Here is a 22,568-nt window from a genome sequence, read left to right as displayed (position 1 = left end):
TTCAGGTTACAGGTTGCAAGAATTGCAGTAGTTTGACATTCCGGCGCAAGCAGTTAAGTATTTTTAAAATACACAGCTAAAATAAAATATATAAAAGGGATAGTTCACCCAAAAATGAAAATTATGTCATTAATGACTCACCCTCATGTCGTTCCAAACCCGTAAGACCTCCGTTCATCTTCAGAACACAGTATAAGATATTTTAGATTTAGTCCGAGATCTGGCTCGGCTCGGTGTTCATCTTCAGTTCTCTCTTCACAGCAGTTCAGTCAGTGTACTGTTTGAGTAAATGAATTACTCCGGGATATTGGTTTATTTGAACTCAGAGGGAGTGTCAGCCATGTTAAAAAAGTTAACGGCTTAAGTCATTTGTGGATTAATGCTTATTGTTGACGCGAACCGTTTTCAAACGATTCAGTTCGATTTGGTGAACTGGTTCAAGAAGATCCAGTTACATCGAGTGATTCGTTCGCAAACCGGATATCACTAAACTGCAGTGTTGTGAACTCGCTCATAACAGACCCGGGAGAGAAGTCAATGCTGAATAAAGTCATAGTTTTTGCTATTTTTGGACCAAAATGTATTTTCGATGCTTCAAAAAATTCTAACGGACCCTCTGATGTCACATGGAATACTTTGAAGATGTATTTATTACCTTTCTGGACGTGGATAGTATACCGTACATACATTCTCAATGGAGGGACAGAAAGCTCTCGGACTAAATCTAAAATATCTTATACTGTGTTCCGAAGATGAACGGAGGTCTTACGGGTTTGGAACGACATGAGGGTGAGTCATTAATGACATAATTTTCATTTTGGGTGAACTATCCCAAAATGAAAGTATTTGAAATGTAATGAAAGTAACCTAAGTATTTTTAAAATACACAGCTAAAATAAAATATATAAATGTAATAAATGGGTAAGGTGTCTGACCCCTGTTGGGTACACTCTTTTTGCTATATATAGTTTTACCACAGCTGAAAATCCACAATTAAACCTCGCCTTGTACACCGAAAATTGGGTAAAACTGCAGTCCAGGTGTTCTGAGGTTTGAGAACTACTGTAAGTCTGAACCCCTTGACTTTCTGTGCTCAATTCTCAGCTCTTGTGTAGCAGTGTATATTTGCATATGGAATGGCCATTGTATGCAAATGAAGAACCCTTCATAGTGGATGAGAGGACAATGAAGCCCTTTTATCTTACAGGAACATCTACATGTGCAACTGTGCAGCAACAATTCTGCACAAACAATGTGACAAAAACATGGGAAAATGTACACAATAAATTTGTCATTTATTTTCCATTACATATCTAACATATTCCATGTTAAAAGTGTAAATGATGACAATGCAGTGCACATTATGATGTGAACAACATAATGACTGTCATGTGGGAATTAGTCTCGAGGACTTGGGCATGATCTCTATTAATATGAAGAATTATACCAGAATTAAACAAATGATCTGCCTTAAATAATCTGCATTATTCAACAGTTTGATACATCATCCTCAGCCACAATTCTCCGTAATCTGTTTGTGTGGATTTTACACACATTTGCCTTTATTTTGTGCATCACACTTAAAAGCAACATTTAGAAGTGCTATAATTAATAAGTAAATAACACAATTGATATAACACAACACAATTGATATACTTCCATATATATATATATATATATATATATATATATATATATATATATATATATATATATATATATATATATATATATATATATATATATATATATGGAAGTAGTTTACTGTTGATTTGTCTTTAAAATAAAATAATCTATTGTTACAGCTGCAACACTCTTCATGCTGCAGTTTATGGTGCTGTCGTAAATGGGGGAGATTTGAAGTTTTGGATGCAAAATATTTTAGCAAAACATATTTTAGTCAGAATGTGCTGCCGCTCACTCAATAAAGTCTGTGATATCTAATGCTTTAAATAAAGCATATTTTATGTTTAAGACATTTTTCCCACATCAGCCCAGTCTATGTCCTGCTTTTCATTTTTAGACGCATTTGCAACATCAAAGTAAATTGAAATGAAATGTATTGGTCTAAATCTCATTTGAAAATATATTGATATACCTTACAAACAGAATTTCTAAGTTCATTTCATACATACAGTACTTGTGCACATGTAGTAGTTAAATCAATGCTGCATTTATTCAGTATGTATGCATATTGAACTGGAATTTTGGTACAAATATGTGTACCATTACACCCCTAATAGTAAAGGCCTTTTAAATATAAAAATTCTAACATAAAAGAAAGGGAAGAAAATGTGGAGTCAAAGTGAGAAATGAAAAAAGCAGTCATTTGGTTTGTCCCAGGTCTCTCACAGCTGAATGCGTAATGGCATGCCTGTTTTTCCTCGTCTTCTCATCCCATAGCACTTGGCCTGGAATCTGTTGTCTGCATTACTAATAGCATGATGGATGGCATTGCATGAGAAAAACAGGCAATCAACAGCCCACTCCCCGCTAACCTCTATACCTCCATACGGTGCCTGAGTTCAAGAGAGCAGAACAAGCTTGTAAAGCACACAACCCTTATTTTTCCTCAATTTTTTGCACCTGCCACTGTGCACAGATACAGATTTTCCCCAGGCGCTGGTGCTGAGCCTACGTGCGCCAACTATCATCTGCAGCAAGTTGGCCGATGCAGCCCTCACCAACAATTCAAATTTGATTTAAATTCTGCTAAATATTGAATGGTCATGACCAAAGGGCCTCTGTATCAAGGTTAAACATTGATCTGAGTGAGATGCCACAGGCTCAGACAGTCAAGATACTGCTTTGTTGTAAGTGGATGCATGCTTTCACCCCCCCCCACCCCCACCCCCAGGTTGTGGTGGTGGTGGAGAGGGTTGCTGTACTTCCCCCGCTGCTGATCTTTGATGCTTCTAAATGTCTCTGTAAACATGCACACTGTGCTTTCAAACAGGCACATATATATGTGGTAAAATCAGTCACAGCCATGTGGTTCAGTGTGCATTCAGGCCACATGAAATCCTGAATTGCATCGTCTGGAAACGACGTATAGGTCAAGTGACAGCCGTAGTCATATTCAGGCCTTTCCGCACAATGAGTGCCAAAATGGAGACCCAGAGGGATGCAGAAGTGCCAATCTCACTGTAGAGAGTCAAATGGCATGCGTGACTATCAAAAGAATGAGATATTTTTAGATGGAACAGATTCGCAGTGTCTGAGATGAGAGGAGCTAGTTTCAGTCTTGCCAATATGCAAAGCTGCATTTGAATGACGTTCTCAAAAATCTCAAAAACAATTAAACTAAATTTCAAGCATGTTGTATGGTAAAAGAGAGAACTTTCTTTCTTTCTTTCTTTCTTTCTTTCTTTCTTTCTTTCTTTCTTTCTTTCTTTCTTTCTTTTCATATGTGCTGTTTTATTTACCCATTTTTTTCTATATTTATATATATATATAAGACATAAAACTCTATGAACTGTCACCAAAATTCAATAGTCTTGAACAGCACTGACCTTTTCCAAAGCAAGCAAGGTGCCAGACTGCAGCTTGTTCTGAATTTTACATCATAGGGAAACTTCTGCTTGTAAAGTCCTAATGAAAGTTGCAGTGTTATTTGCACAACCTAACCGTTTTTCCTTTTTTTCCCATTTTACAGAGTTTCAGGTGCTACATAGAAATTTGGTTCTGTGATTTCTTTATTTCTCCACACTGAATTCTTTATTGTGTTTAGATGCTTTCAGTATTTTATTAGAAATAGTAGTGAAAAAGACAGGAAACTACTGGAAGAAAGAGGACTGATGGGAAGGGTCATACTGTTTCAGAATTCTGTGTGAATAGCTTTGAAGGAGCTAAGGAGTAGAGAATGAAGTAAAGGTGCTCCAGTCAACAATATCAAGAGCTCTGTATCATGCCGTAATGTATTAGAGGATGACACAAAAGAAGTACGTTGTGACATCACATCTGGAATTTGCCAGAAAACCTAATAGTGAAAGCAATGAGGTGAAAAAAACAACAACAACAACAACAACAAAAAAAAAAGACTTATGATTTTTAAAGAATGGTTGGACACAGATGCACACAAACAAATCAGTAAATACACTACCCCTCAAAATATTTTTTAAAGAAATTTAAGAAATGAACACTCACACATTATTATTAGTATAATCAACATGCAACATTGTTAATAATAGGAAATGTTTCTTGAGCACAAAATCAGCATATTGGAATGATTTCTGAAGCACTGTGTGACACTGAAGACTTAAGTAATATAATAAAAAAATCAGTTTGTTGCTAAGTCAAACACAGGTTGTTGCTGTTGTTGTTAAACTGGTTAAATTCCTAATAAAAATAAATAATTTTACAATAATGCTGCTCAGCACCAACTATATATATATATATATATATATATATATATATATATATATATATATATATATATATAGTTTACAATTTTATGTATTTTATTTTATTTTATTTTATATACAGTGAAATGACAGACAGAGGGTCTCAAGACTAGCCAAGGGTCTGAATACTTTTAAGGAACCTCCGTTATTTTAATTTTTTTCTCTCTGTCTCAATATGACTGTAGTAGCAAGGGAGGGGTGAAAATAAAATGAAATGAATTCCTCCCTATAGCTTTGTGGACTGCAGCAGACAGAGGTACATGGGCTGTTCTCATCCGGTTGCCCTACTGTCAGCTGCACTGACTTCAAAGTGTGCTGATAGAGGAACTCCAGCTGCTCTTTTCTCCCAGCTGGGGCTGCTCTCGGCCCGGCTCCAGTGTCCGCCTGACCTCTCCTGTGGGACGGAGGCTTTTTTTTTTTTTTTTTTTTTATAACATAAGCAAATTCTTCATTCTACTACTTCAACTAATTCCTATAGCCTGATTCTTTTTCATGTGTACTTCAGCGGTCAGGTCTAGTTTAGTTTCTGTCAATAAATAGCAAAGGGGGGACTAGAGCCCTTTTTTTCAGTTCAAATGAGGTAGAGAGTGATGTGATTCAGAACACAAAGGATAAACCATGAAATTTTTTTACTTGATGAAAATATAAAATGGCGCTCTGTGTCAAGTTCTTTTCACTGTGGCATGTACAGTACACAGGTGGAGTGAACATGGGGCATTTCCTCATACACTGAAATCACAAATATTTATCCTGGAGTACAAATAATTCCCAAATTGTATTTTATCTGCTACTTCAATAATGCCTCACCATTGGATAATTGCCTCGGAGAATACATTAACAATGTTAACGTCATGGTATTGTGGGCAAGGATTAATTTTGTTTTCAGACAACACAAACAAATACACTACCCCTCAAAATATTTTTTAAAGAAATTTAAGAAATGAACACTCACACATTATTATTAGTATAATCAACATGCAACATTGTTAATAATAGGAAATGTTTCTTGAGCACAAAATCAGCATATTGGAATGATTTCTGAAGCACTGTGTGACACCTGAAGACTTAAGTAATATATAAAAAATCAGTTTGTTGCTAAGTCAAACACAGGTTGTTGCTGTTGTTGTTAAACTGGTTAAATTCCTAATAAAAATAATAATTTTACAATAATGCTGCTCAGCACCAACTATATATATATATATATATATATATATATATAGAATATATATATATATATATATATAGTTTACAATTTTATGTATTTTATTTTATTTTATTTTATATACAGTGAAATGACAGACAGAGGGTCTCAAGACTAGCCAAGGGTCTGAATACTTTTAAGGAACCTCCGTTATTTTAATTTTTTATCTCTGTCTCAATATGACTGTAGTAGCAAGGGAGGGGTGAAAATAAAATGAAATGAATTCCTCCCTATAGCTTTGTGGACTGCAGCAGACAGAGGTACATGGGCTGTTCTCATCCGGTTGCCCTACTGTCAGCTGCACTGACTTCAAAGTGTGCTGATAGAGGAACTCCAGCTGCTCTTTCTATCCCAGCTGGGCTGCTCTCGGCCCGGCTCCAGTGTCCGCCTGACCTCTCCTGTGGGACGGAGGCTTTTTTTTTTTTTTTTTTTTTGATAACATAAGCAAATTCTTCATTCTACTACTTCAACTAATTCCTATAGCCTGATTCTTTTTCATGTGTACTTCAGCGGTCAGGTCTAGTTTAGTTTCTGTCAATAAAATAGCAAAGGGGGGACTAGAGCCCTTTTTTTCAGTTCAAATGAGGTAGAGAGTGATGTGATTCAGAACACAAAGGATAAACCATGAAATTTTTTTACTTGATGAAAATATAAAATGGCGCTCTGTGTCAAGTTCTTTTCACTGTGGCATGTACAGTACACAGGTGGAGTGAACATGGGGCATTTCCTCATACACTGAAATCACAAATATTTTATCCTGGAGTACAAATAATTCCCAAATGGTATTTTATCTGCTACTTCAATAATACCTCACCATTGGATAATTGCCTCGGAGAATACATTAACAATGTTAACGTCATGGTATTGTGGGCAAGGATTAATTTTGTTTTCAGACAACACAAACACACAAATTGTATTTTTCATGATTTCTTAACAATTTGCAATGCAGTCCAAGTGTATTTACAGCAACTTAAAATTATCTCTGGTCACCATTAAATCCCAAACACATGCTGTCTCTGCCACAAATTAATAACACATCCCACGCTCCAGGTGAAAGTGTGGTTATTGCTACTAAATATTATTTTTGTTCACCCTGCTTTTGGGCTCACAGCAGCTTAAATCTTATCCGTTGCAAGGTGGGAGGAAGCCGGTGCAATTACAGTCAGTCCTGCAAGCCCAGCAAACTGAGTCCGCTAAAACCAGGAAACCGTTTGTCTTTGTTTTTGTTCCCATTAATAATAAACATCTCTCTTTTTCTCTGTTTTCCAGCCTCTGGACTTTGAGTCCAAAAAATCCTACAACCTAACAGTGGTAGCGACCAACATACGTGCCGATTCGATTACGGGTGGGCCCTACATGGACCAGGCCACAGTCAAAATCATCATTGAGGATGCAGATGAACCCCCTGTCTTCACAAAGTCTGCTTATCTTTTCGACGTGCATGAAAATGCTGCAATCAACACAGTCATAGGAGCAGTAGCGGCGAGAGACCAGGACGCCACACACAGCCAAGTCAGGTAAAGGCAATCATTTCTAGCCCACGTGAACTCTGTTGTCCTCCTTGGCGAAATTAGCCCAAAAAAACATCTTCATTAAACCAAGAGAAGATCAAGCTCAAGCTTCTGCATCAATCTCATATCCAAGTGCTCCTTCACTGCTGCATCCTACCAGCCATTAAATGCTGCTGATGAAATTGCCTGTAGAGGTGCATTTGCATTCAGACTAAATGGAGCTCTCACCTCCACAGAATTGGTTGTACTGGGAAAGAGAGAAGGAGAGAGATAGGACAATGACACAATACAATTCCTCCCCTTCCTCTCACTGATGTATTTCACTTCTGTGACTTCCTACTTGAAAAATTACAAGGGCACCTTCAGTATAGGTTATACAGCCAATTTCTCTCAGTCCAACCTAGCATTTCATTAATTCTCCAGTGACTTGAAACTATGTTTTAGGGACAACATGCAACAGGTTGTGCAATTACATGGGGAACTGGGAGCAGGGGAGAAATCAGAGATTGGGTTTCAACGCTGCAATGGAGTTTACACCAAGTGAGCGTTCTCATGTGTGTGATATATTTATTCCAGGGCTGTGCAATATATCGAAATAAAATTGAAATGGCTTAGTGGGAATTTTTATATATATATATATATATATTGCAACGGTTGTTTTAATTAAATATATGCACTGTGTGTTTCAAAGTGAAGTGTGCCGCTGTGTTATTTTACACATAAGCAACTCATGATTCTGTGTGTTTTTAGCATCTTAGTGCAGCTCAGTTCACAGTAAATGCTGCTCCGCAACATTTGATTTATTTATTTCTATATTGAATGGATCAAAATAGAGAGAATGTGGCTTATGATAAACCAAGTATAAAATTGTAAAGCGTGTGAACACCCAATTTCTTCCCAAATTGTTCAGCCCTAAAGGATGGTTAACATTAAGAGTATGTTTGATTTGAATAATTCTTATTTTATATACTGTCAATATTTTATTTTCAAGTCCTATTCAAGTTTCAGTTGAAAACAGAAATCCAATTTCCATGTCCTCAAAAGTTAATGTATCTCTTTTGCACAAGAGCTGTTTGTTCTACACTATAGTGTAGTGTAGTTGTTTATGTCGCTTTGTATTTCATAGCTATTTTCTTTGGCTGTTGCTTTAAAATATGAGATGTAATCATTTCAGAGTGATTTAAATGCTCCAGCTGTGACATCTGTGCATAGTCTGCATTATTAGGAAGAAAATCTGTGGCACTTGCTGTTCCCAAGTTGGCATTTTGTTGTTTTTTCCTTCTTTCTTATATCCTTCCTGGATTGGTCAGACTGGTCTGAAATGCAGGCTTTTTGTTTTGATGCATTTGTGTTATTTGGAAGATGAATTCCTTCTATCCTGAGGCCATTGAGTAGATCGTGTTAAGCTAAGCAACACAAGGTTGAAGCATTAAGAGATGAATTATCTTTTCTAATGTGATCAAATGATTTTAGGTTCTTTGACTTTTTTGCTGAATTTTGAACCATTAAGTGGTAAAGTTGCATGTCTTCCCAAGCAGAGCTGAAGGGTTGAAGTACTTTTAAAAGCTAAAAGCCACTTAGGAAATGAGAAACCAGATTTAAAAAAATAAAATAAAAAAGATGACTGACTTTATTTGGCCAATAACCCATGCAGGATTTCATTGAGAAATAAGATTACAAGACCTCACCTCAAATGACAAAATTTCTGCTTGAATACAGCTAATTGTGCATATAAGTGTGGTTGTCACATCAATAGGAGAAGCAATCAAGGTGAAACGGGCGAGAATTGTGACTTTTAAAGGACTTTTTAATCGCAGCTCAACATGACCTCTCAGACCATTCCTACCTTCAGCCTTCCAATCTCTCTTTCTTTCTCTCTCTCTCTCTCTCTCTCTCCCCTTTTAAGATTGCAGGATTTATCTTGTTATTGTGAAACTGACGTGCATCGAATGGTGCCAAGCTGTGTCCAAGTTCAAATTAGCCCTGTTAGGAGTATTGTCTATCTGAAAAAAAAAAAAAAAAAAAAAAAGTGTGGGTGTAATCAGTGGGGATCTTTTAACCTTCTTTGACAGAAGTCCCTCTGGCTCCAAATCTTGTTGTGGCACCTGATATCTAACATATGCTAATACATGGTGACTGCTCTTGATGGCGATTGTGTTATACTGATGTACTCTGTACTTATAGAGGAGGCAGAGTCATTTGAGTTGGTTACTGCACATTTACAGGGTGCAGCCTACTGGAAAATATTTGGTACAGTAGAATAAATTGTGCTTCTGTGAAAGTCCTCTTAATTACTCTTTTACCCAACATAATAACTACATGGCAAAAGGCCTAGAGAACATGTTCTATCCTGTGTTTTTTTTTTAAGTAAAAAAAAAAAAAAAAAAAAAAAAAACTGCTTTCCAAATTAAAAATAGTATTATTAAAAACTAATGCCATCACTAAAATCACACCAATACTGCTTCTTCTTCTTCTTCTTCTTCTTCTTCTTCTTCTTCTTCTTCTTCTTCTTCTTCTTCTTCTCATTTTCATTTCTTATGCAATTTAATGAAATGGTCACACTTTACATTAGAGTCTTCAGGTTGCAGTATAATTGCATAAGCGAATAGGGCTGCTGAGTAATACTAATCAACAACATGCACCTCATATGAAATTATTTTGTTGAGAGACTTGTAATTAAATGCGTATTTTTTTTTTTTTTTTTCTCTGCCATTAATTATATTAACATGTAAGATGTGGATTGGCTCTTAGAGTTATAAAAAAGGTGGTAATGTATAGCATACACTGTGAACATATTTGAATATATACATTTCATAAATGCAAAAATAATAATAAATGTTTGTTATTCAGAAATGTCTGTCTATGAAAACAAGGTATTTTAATCAGCCTGTAAATACTTTTTTTAGATGTGAGGAGTTGTATTTAACACTGTAAATGCTAAATATCCAAATCTGAACTAAATAATTAATCAAGATAACCTTTGAACCCTTCAATTGTGTTATTTTTTTTCCTGCCTTAAAAAAAAAAAAAATCCCATGGAATAATTAATTACAGATTTGATTGTTTGTTTCTGTTTTTTGCTCCCACTACGTTCCCCACTGTAATTTTGTCAGTTTGATTGACACATAGCAGAACATTTCAGGGTCTGTCTCTCGGTGGTACGTGGAGCTGTCAGAGCTTGACTGAAAACCACTCAGCCTCCTGGAGACTGTCCCAGGTGGGAATGCTGTCTGGCAGCCTGCACAGCAGTAGAGCACTCCTCCTGGACTTCCACCCTCAGTCTCAGGATCTCTACAACGGCTGAACATTTTCCTCACGTTCACTATCCAGACCAATGAATTATCTCTTTTTTTTCTCCCAAAATTTACAATTACTTGTGTTGTGAGGAAGGGTTATTGAAGTGAAAGGATTTTTACAACTCATTCCTCATCCACTGGGGCCTTCTTAAATGTTATACTTCACACTCATGTTTGAGAGAATGCCCAACTTTACCCTGATTATTCCAAGATTAGTAAATTATAGGTGCATATAAACTAGGCTGAATCTAAATGTTATATATTTCTGTGTGGAATGTCAGATTTTTTGAACTACAGTATTATCAAAAGTATATCTTCAGAAAAAAATATTGAAACGATGTATGATAATCATGACATTTATAAGTAGTTTTTTATATGATTTTTTGGGGGGTATGTTTTTATTTTTTTAATTCATCCACTTAATACACCTACAAAAACATAATATAAAATCTTGTATCTTGTATACTAAAGAATTTCTCTCTCTTTCTTTCTTCTCTGCTTTTCCTCTATAGTCACAACAGATAACTTTCTGGATCATTTAACCTCATATACTAAAAGGATTTTATTCTCTCTCTCTCTCTCTCTCTGTTTTTCCACTACAGGTATTTTATTGATAGGCACACAGATTTAGAAAGGCAGTTTAACATTAATGTTGATGACGGGAAGATCACATTAGCTAAACCTCTGGATAGAGAGACGGATATGTGGCACAATATCACAGTGACAGCCACTGAAGTTCGTAAGTACAATTTTCCCTTCTTCCATTTCTCAATTGAAACATTAAATGTTTTATGTTTCAAAATGATTGTATAACAATATCAAAGAGACTGTTACAGTAATGTGCAAAGAGATCATTAAAATCTGTGTAGAGGCACTTCAGACCAATAAAAATTTCACATCACAGTTAACATCTTTGTTAATTATGTAACAGGATTTACAATGGAGAAACAAATGCAGGTATTTAAAGGCACTAAGATAAAAAGGCAAATCCTGGGCTCTAACTATAAATGAACCATAACAGCTAATGTAATAGAAGTTTTACCTTACACCTCAGGTACTAATTTACCGTCAACAGATTTTAAAGTGCTAAAGTTTCCTCTCAGAAACCGAAGACAGAAATTGTACTGAATTAAACAGCTCAGCAGTTAATTTCATGGACATCTAATGAGTAATTTCTACTCACGCCAGAGCTGTTTGCTGTACATAACAGATAAAAGAACATCTGTTGACTGGATAAAGAACTTATTAAACACAAGCTGTGGACCAGAAATAAACATTGCACAAGCCATCCATAAACCTCGAGATTCATTTTGATTGGCATGTACAGCTACATTATTCAGATACTGGAGCCAAAAATCTTTCCCTGGAGGAGGAAAAAATACTGATGTTGTCATTTACAATTAACACAAGATGTCTTTGAGCTCAAAGAGCTGAATAAACTGAATTACTTAAGGGCTCCTCGCATAGCAACATTGTATGTGAAGTTAAGCGTGCAAAATGTTCATCTTTCTCAGTGTTTTAACATGATGAACAACAAATCTGGATTTTTTTTGGCTGATGCATCTGGTGAAACAGAATTTGAATAGAAATGTCTGTACAGCATGGCTATGAATATGAGTCTGGACTACTGTATTATGTTGAAACGTCTGGTCAAGGCTCGTAAGCTTCTTTCCTTTTTTTTTTTTTTCAAGTAAGAGCGATCAAGGAATGAAATTAATTGACAGGTCAAATGCATTTCAAATGCTGTTTGCTGTTCTAAGTGTCACACATTACAGCAGTATGCCCTGAATTACCTTAAGCTATTAAGGTACCATGTCATGTGCTGAAGCCAAACGAATAGATAATTGCTTTAAAAGTCAGCGGTTGCAACCCTAATTAAATACAATCATTTACATGGGTCCTCAAAAGGGACTGCGAATTACTGCCAGTGAATAATTCCAATGAAAAGTTTATCTAATTAAATTGCCCTTTATTGTCTTCTAGACTTCGGCTGCCACCATTTTATTAATATTCATTTTTTTAACCTTCATGTATAAAACATGCACCTGTACAGAGGATTTCAAAAGCACTTTGAATGTGTTTTTTTTTTCTTTTTTCATAATCCTGTTTTGCATACTTGATAATGTCTAAAGCTCAGACTTATGCTGCATCTCATCTGTCTCTCCATCAACCCAGAGGATGGGAGAGAAAAAAAGTAGAGGAAGAGAGAAAATGAAATAGTTGTGAGGCAGAAAGAGACCGAAAATAACTGGGTCATTGTATTTACCTTGGATTTGCAATAGCTCCCTTCTATATTTGGCCGCTGCACCTCTGTTTTCAGTGTTTTAATAGATTGTCTCTTTTCATATTAGGAAACCACAGCCAGATTTCCAGAGCCATAGTGGCGATCAAAGTGCTGGACATAAATGACAACGCCCCTGAGTTCGCCACCGAATACGAAGCATTCCTTTGTGAAAACGGCAAACCTGGACAGGTAAGAGGGCATGAATCAGGCCCGCCAGTAGCATCTCCCTCGATCAGCCGCGGTAAATTACAGCCTATTGATTTAAGAGAGAGAAGTAAGAGACACCTGGGTGGCCTTTTTTAGCCACTCACTCTCTCTCTCTCTCCCTCTGCAGAAAATGAAAACAATCAGATCCATTCAGGCTCAGTCAGAGCCTGCATCTCTCTAGCCGACATGCAGTGTCTGTGACTAACAGTATCAGTATGTACTTCCTCATCCTCCGTCCTCTAACACAGTCACCGTAAGAACATTCTCCATCCATGTGGGGAAAAAAATGACCGGGACTCGGTCCTGCTTTTCAGCGAGCTGTAAATCATAAAGAAAAAGAACATGTCTTGAACAGGGGTGGCAGATATATAGATGGACTTGGCACAGAAAAGTGGGCTGCCAAAGCCTGCGCCCCTTAGCTTAGGGTCTCTACTTTTATGAGTGAATGGGACAGATTTTTCATCCCGTGTTGGCTGCTGTCAGTGTCTTCTGGCCTCATATGATGTCAAAAGTAGAGTAATGGATGGCTGGTCCTTCTCTTTGTGTCTGTGTACACAGGTGATTCAAACCATCAGCGCCGTGGACAAAGACAATCCTTCCCAGGGACACACTTTCCACTACCGCCTGGAGATGCTCAATAATCCCAATTTCACCATCAAAAACAATTTAAGTATGTTCATCTACTGTACATGTATTTTTTTTTTCTTCTTTCTTTCAACATCTCCCAATTGAATGTTTTAGCCACCAGGACTGTGATGCACACATATTGGGATTGGAGATTCCAATTCCAAGATTTTTGGAAAGAAATTCACAAAATACAAAAGATTATTGAAAACTGTGTTTACCATGTCTACGATTGTATATCTTTTAAGCTCTGATGTCGTTGTTGAAATGTTTTGGTGCATATTTTTGGTCTTCTTTTTGGGAAGGCAAAAAGGTATTTTATTTTATTCTCTGTTATGCTTTGTTCCTATTTAGGTCTTAGTATATACAGTATGTGCTGCCTTGAGATCCTGGTACCATTGTTTTGTTATTGAAAATCAAAGAAATTTTTTTTTAAATACAATTTAGGTAAGACTGACAAATGACTATGAAACACAGCAGGGAATTAAGAATGAGAGAAACAGTGAGAAAGAGAGAGGCATCTGTAAGCGCAAACATTGTGTGTCGAGCGCAGTCCGGAGGCATGCATTTGAAGGGGAAATCTGGTGGAATTAGTGTACCCAAAAGTTAGCAGATGCACAATTGTCTGGACATCAGCTATTCTGTACTCCCCAGTGCATTTTGAAAGAAAGCAAATGAACAGAATCCAAGCCGAGGTTTAGCGATGCAACTCGATGTAGGGTGACTTACTCAAAGCTGAGGCTGTGCAGCAGATGGTTCTAAATTTGTTTGCTAAATACACTGATTTTTTTCTTTCTTTTTTGTATAACCTATCCGACCTTCTTTTTCACACTGCGCTCCTGCTGTTCTCGCTGCACAACCTAGTATTGCACTATGCTTTCGAAGACTTGAGGGAGAACTGTATTGATCTAGTTCCATTTGGCATGTGGTCTTATGGCTGACCGTTGAAGGAGCTGTTGTTTTGGCTGCTCACCAAAAAGAGGAAACGTGATATTTTTGAACCAGACGAATCAGATGTTACATCAAAAGAGCTCTGCCTTCCAAGGGACACTCATGATTTGAGTTAATATGAAAGTAAGGAAGAGTGTGAAAGGGAAATAAATTGTGTTTCCCCCTAGTCTCTGTAAAGAGTGGAGTGACAGAAAAGGCATATATAAATATAGAAAGCCATATATAAAATAAATGAAAAAATAGATAAATAAAAATAATCATGATAATAACAGTTATTATTATTATTGTTAGTGCTATACACTGTGTAAATATTAAGTTAAATAAAAATAAGATCATCTGAGTATATTTTACAAGAAAATCTGTTAAAATGTATTAGCAATTTCACCATAGGTTTAATTTGAACAAAAACATAGCCTCAAAAGACTCAAGAGAAAACAATGTTTTAAAAATAACAGTTGTATACCTTAAACTATACTTTCTTTTTTATTTATAAAAGGAGGTTTGAAATAGGAATTTCAGAATTCAAGAATATCACATCAAAGAACTAGTATCAATTATGCTAAAGAAGTTGTCATTAAAATGAGTGTATGTTAATATGCAAAGCAGATTATTATGGTAATATCTGAATTGTTTAGTCTTCTGTTTGTTTGTGTGCTGTGATACAAGGTTGATAGTAAAGATGTAAAACATAAAACAGGTTTATGATAGGAAGAAATTATTTTTGTTGTTGTAATACATTGCATGTGCTGGGTTGTATAAAGTGATCAAGTGCACAATTTTCAAATATCCCTAGCATGAATGTACTGGCTTGTATAATATTATAAAATTCCTATTCTTTACATTATGTAAATATAAAATAAATTCAAAGTAGTAAAAGAAAATATATAATATATAATGCTCATAAATATTTCTTAAATGTGTTCACTTTGTCTTTAGTAATTTCAGTAATGCTGTAGCTAGTTTTAAAAACTATACTGTTTTATATCTGTTAATACAATGAACAAGAAACCCACAAAGAGGATCAGTATTAAAAAAAAAAAGAAAAGAAAAAAAAAAACTATTTCAAAGAGAAAAATAAAAAAGAAAGATGAAACAATACTGATAGGAAAAGCATTGAACAATGGACTACTAAGAAAAAGATAGACCTTGAGAATTGTAAGATGAAGCAGACAGGCGGAATGTCATTAGTGACAATCTCAGTGATATCTTGAGAGGCAGCATGTATTATGAGTCAGCCCGAGTGAGTTCAGGTTAAAGATGGCCACTCCATCACAGAGACAGGAGAAAGCTCTGTAAGGACACCAGGCTTTGATGCACAGCCTGAGGCGTCTGGTGCACTAAGGCCGCTTTCTCATCTCTTCTTCTGTGTGTGTATGAGTGTGTGTGAGTGTGTGTGCATGTGTGTTTGATCGCGCTTGGCATCAAAACTTGTGCCGCAATTTGACAGCATGTCCAAAGTTGTGCTATATCCTAGTGCTTTTCATCATAGTATGTGTTGTTACTTGTGATTCATGATTAAAAAGTGCAGTGTAGTGAATTGTTAGAATCCCTTAAAAAGAGAGTTCACTCAAATATGAAAATGCTGTCATCATTTACTCACCCTCATGTCATTCCAAACCTGTATGCCTTTCTTGACTTTGTGAAACACAAGTTGTAAAAAAAAAAAAAAAAAATTCTAAATCTATTTTAGTGTTTATTTTAGTGTCATTGAGCTGCTATTAGAGTTTCCATTATTTTGAATTAAATAATATAATATTTTCTAATTGTATATATGTATATATTATATTCTCTAATCGATGGAAAATTAAAAAACTATAGATATATACACACAATTTCCATTAACCGGCTTAACTAATGTAAGCCGAATAATGGAAACTGTGTGTATATATATATAGTTTTTAATTTTCCATCTATTTAGATAACATAGTTTTAACATAAACAAATTAATAAACTTAATGTGATTTATATGCATCAGTCATACGTAAATGAAACAGGTAAGATTTATGTAATAGTTCACAGCAAAGTCCCCACACTGTTCAGTGTTCATGTGTTTCCACACTACAGAGTGTTAAAGTAGCATTGAAGCAATGTTGGAGTTAAGAAGATAAATATGTGCTAATGGACCATTAATGATGAACCTGCTGTTAACAAGCAGAATCACAGACTGACAGAGAAACACAAGAACTGACTTCAGCCAAAACAAAAAAAAAAAAAAACAAAAACAAAACAAAACACAAAACCAATACAAAGACTAAAACACAAAGCAAACAAAACCACACACACACACACACAAAAAAAAAAACACAAACAAAACCACACACACACACACACACACACACACACACACACACATATACAGTATATATATATATACAGTATATATATATATATATATATATATATATATATATATATATATATTCCTCACATTCTTCCTTGAAGCAATTCCCTCTCAGTCACATAACTGACTGAAAGGCTCATTATGCAGCTCATTATGTGGGCCTTTGTCTTCTCAGGTATGAATCACAACATTATGCATAATCATTCACGCCTCCTCGCATACACCTTTTTTTACACAAAACGTGTCTTAGAAAATTTAAATCAATACATTGTTTTCTGTGAATGATTGAGTAAAATGATTTTCACATCATTTTGAAACATTTGAAGCAAATCTTACCTTTTCCTTGAAGCAATTCCTTGAAGCAATTCCCTCTCAGTCACATAACTGACTGAAAGGCTCATTATGCAGCTCATTATGTGGGCCTTTGTCTTCTCAGGTATGAATCACAACATTATGCATAATCATTCACGCCTCCTCGCATACACCTTTTTTACACAAAACGTGTCTTAGAAAATTTAAATCAATACATTGTTTTCTGTGAATGATTGAGTAAAATGATTTTCACATCATTTTGAAACATTTGAAGCAAATCTTACCTTTCACATCATTTTGGAGCAAATCTTACCCATTTTGTTCATGTATGACTGACACATATGAATCACATCAAGTTTATCAATTTGTTTACGTTAAAACTATGTAATCTAAATTGATGGGAAATTGGTGTGCAATTGAAATACATAAAATGTCAGTTTAGACCAAAACATTTTTTTGAGTGTGTGTTGACCTTAAAGATATGCTTCAGGGTTTTGTGACCTAAAAAAAAGGAGATACTGAATACTTAAGCGCAATGTAATATCTTACATATCCCACCGGAAGATTATATTAGCCTTTATTTTGCTTTAATGTGGCTTGTATGAAATGCTCAAATGTACTTTGAGGAACTGCAAACCTAGGCACATTTCATTTGACCGTAACTGTGCATAGACACATTGAAATAAACAGATAAACATAGCAATGGTGACTGCATATCAGCAAGTATTGTTTGGTGAAATAAGATACATTAGTTCAGGACAACGTTCTTCACACATAATGACACACAAAAATTATGGAAATTTAATTACATTGATAAATCAGCTCATAGCTTTTGCAGATAATTGCTTTGTGATCTCAGGGAAACAAAAAGAAAGCCATATTTAAATTTTTCATTAGCATGTTTATGAGCGGAAATTAAATTCCGACCCTGTTTAGTTTACCATTATTTGTTCCAGTGAGCTTTGTGATGTCCTTTCATTCCGTGGTTTTAAATGATGAACTTCCTGTTCACCCTCGTGAGAAGCAATAAATAAATACATACATACATTAACATTGCCTCGGTTTCTCCCAAGACTCTATTAAGTGACAAAGCTTTTCCCATAACTCGGTTATTCTGTTGTGTCCGTCTGAGGTATTATCTAAACCTTTCACTCAGTAGCTGATTTTATTTATTTATTTATTTATTTTTTCCTTGAAATAAAAATTGAAGGCTTTAAGGGACACATTGCGCAGTGTATCAACCGAAGGAGCTCCTTGAGACACTGGAGAGCTTCAGCATATGCTTGGGGTATGAGGGGGCAGATAATGAAGTTACAACTTCTGAAAAGAAGCTCCAGTGGAAGCGCCAATACTTTGCTCTGTTTCTTTGCCTGCCTCCCTGAGACTCTTCCACTACTCCCGTAGCCTTTGCAAAAGATTGACAGCAGAGATGAAGCTATTTATATCCATCTGTTTATTTATCGGCGGAATAGACATCGTCTTGTCGTAAATTTAATAGCGTGTCATTTCCCTACCATTTACTTGCATGAATTGTCTTTGATTTCATACATCACAGCCAAACTTTATCTCTCCCCAGATAACTCAATCAGCGTTCTTGCCAAGCACGATTCCTTTCGGCGACAGAAACAGGAGACGTACCTCCTTCCCATCGTCGTGACTGACGACGGCGAGCCTCCAATGAGCAGCACGAACACTTTAACTATCCGGGTGTGCGGCTGCAGCAGGGACGGCACTGTGCAGTCGTGTAACGTCGAGGCTTTTGTTCTACCCATTGGTCTCAGCATGGGAGCTCTGATTGCTATTCTAGCTTGTATAATTCTACTTCTCGGTAGGTCATTTCAGCTGCCTTTTTTAGTCCTTACTAATTTTTTTATTTAAAATCCACTTTGTGATGTGCATGTAAAATTTGAATCGAAAAGGCACTTAGGTAAACGAATGAAAAGTCAAACCTTTGAACTGCACAAGGCCAAGGTAGAGCTCACTAAGTGGATGTTTTTGTGCCTTTCAGTTATCGTGGTCTTGTTTGTGACGCTGAGGAGACACAAGAACGAGCCTCTAATCATCAAAGACGATGAGGACGTGAGGGAGAACATCATCCGTTACGATGACGAGGGAGGCGGGGAGGAGGATACGGAGGCCTTTGACATCGCCACCCTGCAGAACCCAGATGGTATCAACGGCTATCTGCCCAGGAAGGACATCAAGCCTGACCTGCAGTTCATGCCCAGACAGGGTCAGCACTCGGGTCCGAATGGAGTAGACGTGGATGAATTCATCAACGTACGGCTTCATGAGGCAGACAACGACCCCACGGCTCCACCATACGACTCCATCCAAATCTATGGCTACGAGGGCAGGGGCTCCATCGCGGGCTCCCTGAGTTCCCTCGAAACGGCCTCCTCGGACTCGGACCAGAACTATGACTACCTTAGAGAGTGGGGGCCGCGCTTCAGAAGACTGGGCGAGCTCTATTCTGTCGGCGAGAGCGACAAAGAGACTTGACCTCCAAGCACTACAGACCTTTTGCTTCTGTCCACATAACTTGTGTATTATGCTACGGGGATGTTAGACACTGCTGTTTAAAAGGGGGTGGGGGCGCCTTTTTTGAATCTTCTTAGAGAGACCTAATAGCATTAGTCATCTACCACATCAGAGTGCATCGTAACTTCAGAACTTACCAGTGTCTATAGTAGGAGGTCAATGATTCTTGTGGAGTGTGAGTTTAGATTACCGTCACTGAGTGTCTAGCAGTATTTTGGGTATTTGTTGTTCACTGTGACCACCAGAGGCATCACAACCTTGATTCTTGGTAGTCGCTTGAAAGGACTAGATGGAAAGAGGACTTTAGGACACCTTGTAGCCCGCTGTGGCTTGGCAGGAGAAAAAGGACTGCAGAGGACTCAAAATGACACCGCTCCCCAGCGACAACAGATCTCTTGCCGTCATTCAGCCAATCAGATAAAGGAACATTTAAAAAAGAAGGTAAACTAAATAGCAATATGTTGTCTACATTACTTATGAATGTATGTGTGGTTTAACAAATGCGAGCGCAATGAAAATACGTCACACTGGCTTTAGGATCTGCCTGCTGAGATAACGTTTGACCCTTTGATACTACGTGGCCAGATTTCTTGAGTAAACTGGAAAAGCCTTTAGGCTTGCTTTATACAACCCTTTGTATCCATATGCTTTACGTGTGGTTCACACTCTAAGATGATTAGACTGTGTAAGACTGCGTTGAGGACAACAAGAGAATTGTGGAAACAATGAGGCCTTCGTTTTTTCAAAAGCAAGCATTAAATACAGTCGTATTCCAATGTTTTTTGGAACATTGATGGTGTTTCTTCATTGTTGTGTATGTTTTATATAAATATATAAATATTCATCGCCAGTCGTCTGTTTTGTGCTGCAGTTTTGAGCATATTTGTACTTTTTATTTTTTATTTATTTATTTATTTTAGTAAAACGTATTTTTTTTTTTACATTTTATTTAAAGTTTCAAGCTTTTCCTCTTCTGCTTTGTTTTACTCTGCTGCATCACCGTTTATTTTTTTTTTTATTATTATTTTTTTTTTGTTAAGCTGAACTGAATTTCTGAACTGAAATTCACACAGTGAGATTTGTTAACTACACTGAACTGTGAAATCCACAGAGGATTTGTTGACTAGGAAAGATAAGTCAATATTTTATTGACACTGTGTGTGTGTGTATATATATATTCACATACTATACCCAGTGATATCAGTGATCATTCTAAGCACAATAGCCGAGAACATCTACTTCATGTTTATATTTGACCCCTGCCATTTTTAAAATAAAAAAAAAACAAAATCCATTGAGTAAAGAAATACAGAAACAGACATGCGTAATGTGCTGCACTGTATGATATTAGAGCAAAAAAATAAAAATAAAAAAAAAGAAAGAAAGAAAAAAAGATGTACATAGAGTCATTGCTGATTATCTTAGCTTTTCTTTTAAGTGATAGGTTTTGTCTATGCACGTTAGCTATTGCACATTGGAATCTGGCACTGGAGCTACGTGCATATTCTGTTTGTATTGATGCGATATATGGCAATTCTCTTGGATGGACAGAATATATAAAATAGTCTTTCATGCAAATCATATTTTCTACTGTGCTTTAATGCTCATACACTTGTATGTTTAATTAGCTACTCTCTGTATTGTAATCTAAGATATCCATGTATTGTTTCCTACTTTGTGAAATATATTTTTATAAATAATTGTGGGTGTAACATTTCTTAAACCAAGTACAGTATGTCACAGGTCCTGATTCCTGTACTTGAGATCTTTTTCTTGCTTTTTATTTTTATTAAAAATGATTCCCCCATTTGGGGTTTGTCAGTTAAGAATTTGAACCAAATTGATTACACAAAATGCTGAATAATGAATGAAATGAAGCACATCTATTAATTTTTTTTTTTTTTTTTTTTTTTTTTTGCTAAGAAACCCCCTCAAATTCACATATTTATTTATTATTATTATTATTATATTTATTTTATTATTTATTTATTTATTTATTTTTCCTGGAGGACGACCAAAGCCTTGAATTTGAGTTTGTTGGATTTCTATTTTATTGAACATAATCCCATCACTGGCCTAGAGCCAGCAGTATTCCATGCAATCGAGTTTGTCCGTCTTTCTGAGGTAAACCTAGACATTCACTCAGAATATGTTTTTATGTAATTGTTGTAATTTTGTAATTGCTGGTCTATGAAGACATGCACTAAACAAACTTCTTTGGCCATTCTTGCTGGGTTATTTTCAGCATCTCATGCCATGAGCACTGTGTCAAGTTAAAAACTCGGGGTCTCTTTCAGTTGTGCTCCGTTCAGCTGTTTTTAAAGACAACGGCACGTCCTGTTTGACCGGCTCCTTAATCATTCTGTCCTATCTACTCTTGGTAAGTATGGTTTGGCAAGGCAAGCTGCATCTTGTACATCTATTTTATAAATAATAGACTGTATAAAATGAATATTACATTGACAGCCCTACATAAAAAAAAACAACTGAGTATAAGCTTTATACCAGAGTTAGGAATATTGTGCTAATAAATGTATGCATTTATTGCCTTGTGTGCTTGACCGAACCCCCAGTTTCCTGTATTGATCTATATTTCTCATATTTATCCCTTGACCTATTACAGTTACCTTATCTTTTTTTTGTGATTGGCATCAGGTACTTCCTTCATATATATATATATTAAAAAGCAGTTTTACTGTCAGACTGAAATCCTTTGCGAGAGATGCTGATAGATTTTAATTATCTGTCCCCTCCAGTGTTTTCTAAAAAAGTGGAGGCTTATGAGTCATAATCCGCTCCCCCTTTTCTCCATTCCCTTTGAAAGATTTGAATTTATCCTCTAACCTATCTGATATTAGATTGTTTTCATGAATAACAAAAAGCTTGTGATCTTGTCA

At 36.1% G+C, this 22,568-nt stretch overlaps 1 protein-coding gene across 3 annotated transcripts in view; it reads left to right on the top strand.

Moving 5' to 3' along the window:
• Nucleotides 1–21,371, top strand: part of LOC109076788 (cadherin-8) — an 89,849-nt gene extending 68,478 nt beyond the window's left edge. For all 3 annotated transcript variants that reach the window (XM_042728115.1, XM_042728116.1, XM_042728117.1), the window contains 6 exons: nt 6,874–7,121; nt 11,014–11,150; nt 12,763–12,884; nt 13,461–13,572; nt 18,707–18,958; nt 19,139–21,371. In XM_042728115.1, coding sequence (XP_042584049.1) covers nt 6,874–7,121; nt 11,014–11,150; nt 12,763–12,884; nt 13,461–13,572; nt 18,707–18,958; nt 19,139–19,632 — 1,365 coding nt within the window. In that variant the 3' untranslated portion in view covers nt 19,633–21,371. The remainder of the gene's footprint in view (nt 1–6,873; nt 7,122–11,013; nt 11,151–12,762; nt 12,885–13,460; nt 13,573–18,706; nt 18,959–19,138) is intronic.
• The last annotated feature ends 1,197 nt before the right edge of the window (nt 21,372–22,568 follow it).

The sequence above is a fragment of the Cyprinus carpio genome, chromosome B7 (assembly GCF_018340385.1).
Source record: "Cyprinus carpio isolate SPL01 chromosome B7, ASM1834038v1, whole genome shotgun sequence".
Classification (NCBI taxonomy): domain Eukaryota; kingdom Metazoa; phylum Chordata; class Actinopteri; order Cypriniformes; family Cyprinidae; genus Cyprinus; species Cyprinus carpio.
Note: the sequence above shows the minus strand (reverse complement) of the source record. Positions and strands in the feature narration are given on the sequence as shown.